Source organism: Panicum hallii, chromosome 9 (assembly GCF_002211085.1).
Source record: "Panicum hallii strain FIL2 chromosome 9, PHallii_v3.1, whole genome shotgun sequence".
In the NCBI taxonomy this organism is placed as follows: Eukaryota; Viridiplantae; Streptophyta; class Magnoliopsida; order Poales; family Poaceae; genus Panicum; species Panicum hallii.
In genome coordinates this window covers 2,337,569-2,347,589 of record NC_038050.1, presented here as the reverse complement: position 1 = coordinate 2,347,589, position 10,021 = coordinate 2,337,569, and the positions used below count along the sequence as shown (strand labels likewise).

General features: G+C 44.5%; 1 protein-coding gene across 1 annotated transcript; it reads right to left on the bottom strand.

Annotated features, from left to right (window-relative positions):
* Positions 1–5,793: 5,793 nt before the first annotated feature.
* Positions 5,794–9,390, bottom strand: LOC112878099 (deubiquitinase OTUD6B). The gene is made up of 2 exons (XM_025942501.1): positions 8,972–9,390; positions 5,794–6,890 (listed from the first exon to the last, which is right to left on the bottom strand). The coding sequence occupies exons 1-2, from the start codon at positions 9,073–9,075 to the stop codon at positions 6,020–6,022; spliced, it is 975 nt and encodes a 324-aa protein (XP_025798286.1). The 5' UTR covers positions 9,076–9,390; the 3' UTR covers positions 5,794–6,019.
* Between the last annotated feature and the right edge of the window lie 631 nt (positions 9,391–10,021).

Here is a 10,021-nt window from a genome sequence, read left to right as displayed (position 1 = left end):
GCAGGGAGGACCGCGTCCTCACTCCCGGCGACCGTCCTTATTTGGACTTATTCCCCCGCGCCATTCCTTTTCCAAACTCCCCACCCGCTCGGCTCTATTCCTTTGGAAAGTCTTGAGGCGATGGCTTTGTTCCCCATCCCCAACCTGTCAACTCCCCACTTGCCCTCACGAGCAAATTGTCGTTTGAACAATAACTGTTAAAAAAAATGGAAAGCAATAATTTGGAAGCAAAAATTGCGAACAAAATTTTAAAAAACTTGTAGATAGAAAACTTACAAAACAAAAAAATGACTACAAAATTTATTAAAAGTAGGAAAATATTTTGGAAAAAAATTAGATAGACAAAATTTTGATTGGTCACAAAAATTTGAAACAAAAAATCTGCTAAATATTCAAAACGAAAATTTGGAAACAAAAATTTATTAAAATTGAGAGAATAAAAATGAGAACAAAATTTATAGGAAAATTTTGGAAACAAAAATAACCAACATTTGCACAAAAGAATTTCAACAAAGTAAAACAAAACAAGAAGTTATACACTCTACATAGCCTTTTTGGCGGAAAAGTTGTATAGGAAACTTTTATTACGAAATCAGGAAACTTTAGGTGAAAAAAGTTTGGAGAAAGAAAAATAGAAAAGGAAGAAAAAATTAAAAAAAATGAGCTCCCCGATAATCGGATCCGGCAGCGCAACCGCGCAGATCCGGTCGGCCTGGTTTTCGTTCACCGCCGCTCCGCCACGGAGAGCTCTGCCAGCGCTTCTGCTCCCATGGGTCCGCTCGCAGGATCTTCGCACATTTGTATGTCATGATGTATGGTGTATCTGATACAACATACGAGGTGTATGTAATCATACTAGATTATCTATGATGGTATATATTTTAAGTATGTGATCATACATGGAATATATAGATATACTTATTTTTATATACTAGTACTAATATATAATCATGATATATTAAAAAAATAGGGATACTTTTAAAATTTTTCATGCATATCTCTCAGAAGTATCTTAGAATTAGTATATGAACATATTTAAAGTGATAAATGAGTATGTGGACATACGCACGATGGTATACTGATAGTGAGAGTAGCTACAAGTGATTGTATATATATATGAAAAATCTATTCTACACGCGCTTGTAGCTACTCCATATATATATATATATATATATATATATATATATATATATATATATATATAATATAGAGCAGAGTAGGTACCAGATCGTTTAGACACAAACATAAGTAGATCATTTTCTCACTGGAGTAATCTCAAATAGACATCAGATCACATAGTACTAACCATAGACACCAACGAAACCCCCACCAAAGGAGAGCATGCAATTCCCGTTGGATGAAAGCGCGGGCGACGCCCTATTTCCCTACTACTTGGGAGCGGAGCAGTTGGAGGCCCCGTCGCAGACGCCAGTGACGAAAGCGGCGAAACCGACGGAGGAAGCGGCAGGAGGCGGCAGAGCAGTGGGCCCTGCAGCCCTTGAGGTGCCGGCGGCTTCGGGTCGGGACTTGGCGTAGCGGTAGGCGCGACTCCACAACTCCTTAGTGTACGTCCGGAAGATCTCGAACCGCTCCGTCTTGGTAGCCAGGTCCTTGTGGGCGGCGTACACAGAGACAGCGGAGAAGGCCTTGGCCTCCACGGCGGCGGCGGCGGCGCGACTGGCCTCGGGCTCCGAGATGGTGCCGTGGCGCAGCACGAAGGAGCCTGCGCGCAGGGTTTTCATTATCGGAAATTAAAATTTATTGGAGGTCATCGATAAATTGGATAACAAGGATATATCGGAAATATCGAATCAAATTTTAAAAAAATTCAAATTGTTTTGAAAAGATTCATAGAATTTTACCTGAAATTATTCCTAAGCTATTAAACATCACTTATTCACAGATAAAATCAAGAATAAAATATTATGAGTGTGGGATCGTGACGCGGGTGAATTTGGGCTATCTATATGAGCATGAAAAATTGGAAAAATTTGACCAATATCTACTTTTATCGGACCTCACGGATAGAATGGAAATATCGAAAATTTCGGTGAATTTCGGCTGATAAAGAAAACGCTGAGCCTGCAAGCCCAGCCATCTTCTTCGCGACCATGTCCACGACCTCGTCACGCTTGCTCTGCGTCAGTGGTCGGATCCCCAGCCATTTGGCCACCTCCACTCGGGGTGTAGCGGAAGACCCTCCATGGGCGAGGCCTGAGAGATTTGAAGCGTCGGATCTCCTCCGCAACGGTGCAAGCCCAGCGGTCGCCGGCACTGAGGTCGTTGTTCATCATCGTCGCAAAAGTGTAAACCCTAAAAGAGAACACAGAGGGGAAGAGCCCAAGAGGAGAATATAAATAATAAGGGCTCTCCGTCTGTTGGGCTGCTGGGCCTTCGTCAAGTCGAACGGCCAGGGCCAAACATCTATATTTCTTCATTACTTTTGTTTCCATTTCACACGCGCGTGCAGCCTATTCATTACGGTAAATAGATTTTTTTAGACTCCTTACGGTAAATAGGTACTGTAGCATGGTGTTTCACTTTTTTGTCAATGCTGGTCAGATGGAGGGAATTGGTATTTTATCGCTAAGAGCAACTCCAGCAAAGTTTCCTAAATTAGATCTTCAAATGCTAAATGGGGTCCGTCAGACCCGGGGCCACGGGACTGTGTACATAACATACTTTAAACAGGCTTAAGAGATAAAGCCCGTCTTATCTCTTATTTATCTCAAATGAATAAGAGATAAAGTTAGTCGGTACAAAAGGATTCTACTCGAGTTGTATTCGGTTACGATTCCTTATCTAGTATTGGACTAGGATTCTTGTAATCCTGACCTTCCGGATATATAAGGGGGGCAGGGACCCATTCAAGGCAGATCCTAGGATTATTCTACACCCAAGACAATAAAAACCACCACAGGACGTAGGGTATTACGCACCTCGCGGCCCGAACCTGTCAAAGTTTTGTGTTCCTTGCACCTTCGAGTTTCTGATCTCGGTGTCTCCTCACCTAAACTTACCACCTTGAGTATACCCCTCGGTGGGCAGCCAGTAAACCACCGACAGCCGACGCGCTAGGTAGGGGAGCGCATCGAAGATCTACCGGCGAACTCGATGGCATCTTTCCAGTTCACCAGTCGAAATCGACTCCGACTAGTCGAGCTTCATCAACAAACTGTCGCAGCTCCATCAACAAGCTCCACGGCTTCATCGACATTCGTCCACGAGTCAAGCTAAGTGACTTATAACTTTTCCGACTTGTTCTTCACAAGATCAGCTACCTTTTTTGGTACGCCCCTCGACGGGCATGAAACCCTCGGAGGCTACTCCATGATCGGCTACCTATCTGTGTATGTCTCTCGACGGGCATTGAAACCCTCCAGAGCTATACTTCGCCGACTACTTATCTATGTACGTCTCTCAACGGGCATTGAAACCCTCCAGAGCTACACTTCGCCGACTACTTATTCGTGTACATCTCTCGATGGGCATGAAACCCTCCAGAGCTACACTTCGTCGACTACATTTTGTGCAACGCGCATTCATTCTGTCGCAATATCGACTAATTTTGCGCACTGCTCATCCTCTTTGTTGCATGACAACTACTCTTTGTCTCCTCTTAACGGTCGCTAATCTACTCGGATAGCACATGCCTTAATCCGTGAAACCTCAGCTCTTCTGTCACGCCTAATGCCTTTACGCGTACACGAGATAAAGATCTCATACACGCTATGAGCAATGGCTAAAACAGGACCAGGTGCTTAAACGTAACAGGCATACTACTCGGGAGGTTTAAATGGCCTAAAAAAGAGCTTGACACAGCAATTTTTACACCAAATAAATTTTGGTGTCTTCACATTATTACTAAGTACTATTCGGTATCTTCGCATTATGCTACATAATGTATGCATTGTCTTTTTTCATATCAAGCTTCGGCAACAACCCTCCAGGCAGTACGGTGTGCTATCACAGTTCCGCTAGTTCCCAGGCTCGGGAGCTGAACGATGCACACTACTCAACGTGGCTCCTTCGGCTCTCCTGGCTCGTAAGCTCGGGGGCTGGACTAAGAGTGCAGAAGAAACCCTAAGTCACCACGCGGTTAAATAAACCAGCGGGAGGCTCAATTTCACTATGCAGAAGGCGAAGAGTTTTTCTCGAAATTTCAGAGTAACACCAATACCACGATTCTTGGATCCTTTTTCCAAACCTAAAGGTTTTGGATTCAAGACTCGGGGGCTGCAGGATATGTGTCATCGACTACTTATTTTTTGAATATATTCGAAGAGTAGGCAACGAAGATTCAAGACTAATATCACCCTGAGCCTGATTCTCCGATTCAACCTAAGGCTCGGGGGCTACTCCATATGGAGTACGATTTTTCAATCGCACACCATACCAAAGAAGTAATTCGAGGCATGAGCACCTCATAGCCTCGATGCAGCCAAGTAAATACTTGAAGAAGAACTTCAAGACGAAGCTTCAAAAGAAGCCGAAGACTACTTCAAAAGTACTCGAGAAGCCTGCAGTACTCAGCTACAAAGAGCTCGGGGGCTTGTCAGATCCGGGGCCACGAGACTGTGTACATAACGTAGTTTAAACAGGGTTAAGAGATAAAGCCCGTCTTATCTCTTATTTACATTTACATCTTATTTATCTCATATGAATAAGAGATAAAGCTAGTCGGTACAGAAGGAATCTACTCGAGTTGTATTCGGTTACGATTCCTTATCTAGTATTGGACTAGAATTCTTGTAATCCTGACCTCCCGGATATATAGGGGGGAGGGGGGGTAGAGACGCATTCAAGGCAGATCCTAGGATCATTCTACACCCAAGGCAATACAAATCACCACAGGACGTAGGGTATTACGCACCTCGCGGCCCGAACCTGTCTAAGTTTTGTGTTCCTTGCATCTTCGAGTTCCAGATCTCTATGTCTCCTCACCTAAACTTACCACTTTGGGTATATCTCTCGGTGGGCAGCCGGTAAAACACCGACAGGGTCTATCTCTATTTTTTGGGGCTTCCAAATTTGATTTAACTCCAGAAGTAGTCCTCAATTCTGACTCAGAGGGTGGAGGAGAGAATTTGGAGGCCTTTCCAAAATAATAGAGGGTCTAACAGAGAATGTGTTGGATTGCATCTTTTTATTTAACCCTCTAAATTTGGAATAGAGGCGTGTTCAGAGGATTTGCTCGAGTTGCTCTAAGTAGTTTAGATGCAACCAATTGGTCATATACATACCTCATAATTAGGGTACTTCGAAATTTAGAAAATAGATTATCAAAATTTGAAGCCACGTCATGAGAAAAGTAACCAATCAATGACTAGAGTGAACTACCTTATCATCATCTGACCTGCGTTTAAGAATATAAGCGGATACCTAGTAGCATTTTTTATCAGCTAATTAATTATGATGGTACGCCACTTTAGTTCATTTCTTTAAAATATTTCAAATTAGTTACGTAAAGTGCAATTTTAATTTATTTTATTAATTTTTTAAATCGACCAATGATCTAAATATATAACTTGTTATAACTTGCATGGCTACCTTCGCTGACGATGCTTGCGTTGTTGCCTGAAAAGGCTCTTCTTTTTGCAGACTGTCAACTGAACAGCAGCATGTCAGAGCCAAGACGGCAAAATGCAACTGAGCCGTCCAACTGAAAACTTACAGCCGATTTCAGCAACGGCACAAGGCAACAACTATTAGGAATGCACACAGGCAAAGAAACGTATCACTGATTCTAGGGTTCCACACTTCCACTCAAAAGCAGCAACAAGCTACAGCCAATGGAAAAACATATCACTGATTGCAACATAATACTGGTAAGAGCAAAATTGTTTGGGAAACAACCTCCCGAGTACAGATTTGATTGGTACACTCAACCATCAACGACCGATGAGAAGATGGAAAATTTAGCAGCAACCGGAAACAAGTCATCTATTGTGTTTAACCTCCAACAGGCAAGACCAGTAAACAATCAAACATATCAGAGTGCGGCGAATTTCTTTTGTTATCATGACTCAGTTGGAATCACTGAGTTGTAGTGCTCACCAAGACCATAGGCATGCCTATGAAAGGACAGCCTGATGCTAACATCCCCGGCACTACTACCTCCGGATCCAGATTTGTATTCCTGGCCCATTTCCACATCCGGGAAGGAGCCTGAGTAGACCACGATGTGCTTCTTGAGGCAGTGGGTCAGCGCACCAAGCTCAAGCTGTCCACCCCAGGCTGCCGTGGACTCGATCTCCTGGCAGTACTTCTCAAAGCTCTCAGAGGGATCTGACCCAGTCTCAGCCTTGCCTTCTGCTAAGAAAAACGGGAGGAAGTCGTCTGCGTGCTCCCTCATGTACTTGGCCGTCATCTGCCGTAGGTCCTGGTAGCTGTACCGTGCCGTGCCCTTGGAATGGAGCAACAACTGGTTTTCAACAGCACGGTACAGGCAGTGGCCATCTGGCTTTATTTCTTGAATGGTCAGCCCCAAGGGCTCAAGCTTACTTTCAAGCTTCTCGTTTTCCAGCATGCGGTCGCTGACGAGATTGCTTTGTTCTTCTTGGATCCGCTGCTCCCGAGCAGCTTCCTCCTTTGCCTTCTTCTCTCGCCGCCGTGCACCCTTGCTGGGCTTTGCGGAATCCAAATTGCTGGACATGGAAACACCAGCTATGGCCTTCACTAGGTTGTCAAGGTTACCCTTTTCTGAGCTGCCTGAGGGTTTGTACCCAAAAGAAGCAAGCTCCACAGCATGTTTCGCCTCTAACTCAGCTGATAGGCGTGCAATCTCTTCTTCTACTTGCTTTTTCTTAGCCTTCTGCTCAGCTTTGCTTCCTTTGGCAGCAGCTTTCTTCAGGCTTGTTTCTTTATCCTGGAGTTTGGATTTTTCTTTCCTGTTTCAGACACATTAAACAGAAAATCATTGTCAATAACTTGTGAGTTGTGACACGACTGAAAAGGTTGCAGCCCACCATTTGTGAAACCATCAAGTAAGCAGGTAAGGAACATCCAAGTCTGATAAATGAGGAATAGAAAACAGCAAGTTCCAACATCAATGAACTCAGCTACACAGCTGATTTCACACCATAAAACACAAGCAGAAATATGAAATAACTTTTGCAGGTCACAATCTTGTTGGGTTTGACGTGAACATACATTTGGTGTATAATGAAATATATAATGCTCTAACCAGTCAGCTGGCAGAAAACGGCTTCTCTAAAACTGACCAGAAACTTGAGGTTTAGCTGTGTAAACACGGTTCCATAAATGATTCAACTACTATATTTGTGTAACATTTGATCATCTGATGAAGTCTTCAAACATAAACCTTTCTATATCATACTGACAAGTAGGCAAGCAAACATTCCATGCCACTTATAACGTTCTCCTCTTTTTTCCAATATATAAATTTTTCCTTATGAAACTGATCTTTTGATACTAAAACAATGAAGTATCCGCATTCTCAGCCATAGGTCCATTATATCATCACACAATTTGAAATACCAAACCTAAAGCAAGTCATGCAGCATATTCTATTTTCTAGATTAACTTGATGTAATTTTCATAAATTTAATTGAATGGAACATGAATAATCGAAGTGCTTTACTATCATACATCTTATCCTTTATGCTGATCAGGTGAAAAGTGGAGTGTAAGGTATTCTTTATTAGAATTCTAGCAGGGCTCAATCCTTTAGCGAAAACGTGCAGTGAATGCAACTGGTGTGAAGTCTGGCATATATGAACTTCTCTACCCCCAATAATGCAGTATTGCAGTCATGTAGCAGCAATGCACTTTGTTCATGGCACGTAGCATATGAACCTAGAGTCTACAGATAGAATATCACGCGTTATACCTATCCATACAAACTTCCCTTAAGAAGGAATCTCAACTTTCCAGGGTCGAGACTCGAGAAAATGTACCTAAAGCCGACATTAGCCAAGGGTGGACTCCCTGGGTGAACAACTGAGGGACCTCTTTTTTTTTGCGCGCGGCCCAGGGTTCAAGCCCTGGTCGATTGGCACCACAATTGGGTGCCCAACCATCGTGCTATCAGCGAGGTCGCACCACTGTTATATCTTCTAGGCCCTTTAAACCCGCACATGCTACACCGCTTTTAAGGGAGGATCGTTCAGCGAACCAACTTGGGCCATGTGTGTATCTGTAGTCACTCAAACAGCACGCAAAAATGTCACTTGCATCCATATATCACTATATATTCAAAATTTTAATAGCGGGGAAGTTTAATTGTGTCCATGAAACAGCCCTGAGGGAAATTCTAGTCATCTAGGTCGAGAAGAAACATGCCGACAGCCAACGTACCCAGGGTTCAAGCCCTAGTCGGCTGGCAGCACAACTGGGATGCCCAACCACCGAGCTATCAGCTAGTTGTCACCACTCTGATATCCTTTAAATGCTTTAAACTCGCTCATGCTGCACAGGTTTTCAGCGAAAGTCGCTCCGCCGAACCAACTCGGGTCACATGTGTATGCAATCACTTGAACAACAGCATGAAAACAGAGCATTACTTGCATCCACATATCACTAGTATATACGCAACTTTAATAGCCAAGAAGTTTAATTGTCGCCATGGAAAACTAACTTTCTTACGGTCATCTAGGCTAAGAAGAAACATGTCCACCTTCACAGATAAATAATATTTGCAACTTTTTGGACTAATGGAAATCCACAGCTACACGAGAGTGCTAAATCTTACAGGAAAGCCACAGCTGCACCAGTGTCAAAACTAGTGAACCAGCCAGCCTACAATTTAGAAGCCCCCAAGTATCTACCACAGGGGGGAAATCGATCTGCGTTCCCTATTAAACACATAAAAACAAGAAGGAAGAAGTTTTAGTTTTTTTCTCTCTTGCGAGACGCACGACACGACATATAACTTGACAGAAATCTAGAAGGCACAAGCTCAATCACCCCAATCCACAGCTGGCATGGTGAAGGAAAGAGGGCTACTGACCTGTGCCTGGCGAGCACCTCCTCGAGCGTCTCTTCCTTCCGCTCCGGCGCCACCGCGGCGGGCGCCTCGCCGGCGGCGGATTCGACGGCTAGGGTTTCCTCCATCGGCGAGGAACGCAACACGGGGCTCGGTGGCGGACAAACAGAAAGGCAGGGCCAGCACAACTTTGGTTGCCTTGCCCGTGCTATCTGTTTCTTAACAAGCAAGTCGGGGTGGTTTCCTTTCCTAAAACTGATCTCGATCAGACGGCGGGGAAAATGTGATGACGTGTCAGGGCCGGACCCACTTGGATTCGGTTGCACGGGCGGCGCTCGGGCGATGGCAGCGGTGCCGGGACGAGGAGTTGGAGGCCGCGCTGGTGGCTGCCGCGGGTGCACCCGGCGCGGCGGCGACTGGCTGGCGGGGAAGACGGCGGCAGGCGCAGGGGTGGCCGCACGGCCGTGCCGCCTAGAAGGAGGGCCAGCTCCCGCAACGGGCCTGTTGGGCCGGTGGAACTGGATTTTTTTTAAAAAAGAGTTAAAAAAATTTAAATTCAAAAAAGGGTGCCGGTTTGGAACAATTCGGAAAATGGGTACCTCCCGCCCGTTGATCGGGCGGGAGGCGTGGGGCCGAGGACCTCCTGCCCAACCAGCGGGCGGGAGGTTCGAAAAAATATTTCGAGGCCCCTCCCGAGGGCCTCTTCGCGAATAAGAAAAGTTTAGTGGGCGGGAGATCCCCCTGCTGCTTATTATTTTTATTATATTTTGTTGTAATTGTTATGTTTTATTGGAATTTATGGTTTACAAACTATTTGAAATTCAGAATTTTTTTCAAATACAATATTTATTCTCCATACTCTTTTGTATACATATAAAATTTTAATTCAATTTTACGAAGAAGAGTACTTGTCGGAGGAAATCTCCAGCCGGGTGGCGGAATGCACACGCCTAATCCTAGTTAAGGATGGGTTTGGAGGAGACTTAGGAGCGCTAGATCGGTGAACAGATGAACGCATGAAGAACACGAGGATTTTAGAGTGGTTCGGGCCGCCGAAGCGTAATACCCTATGTC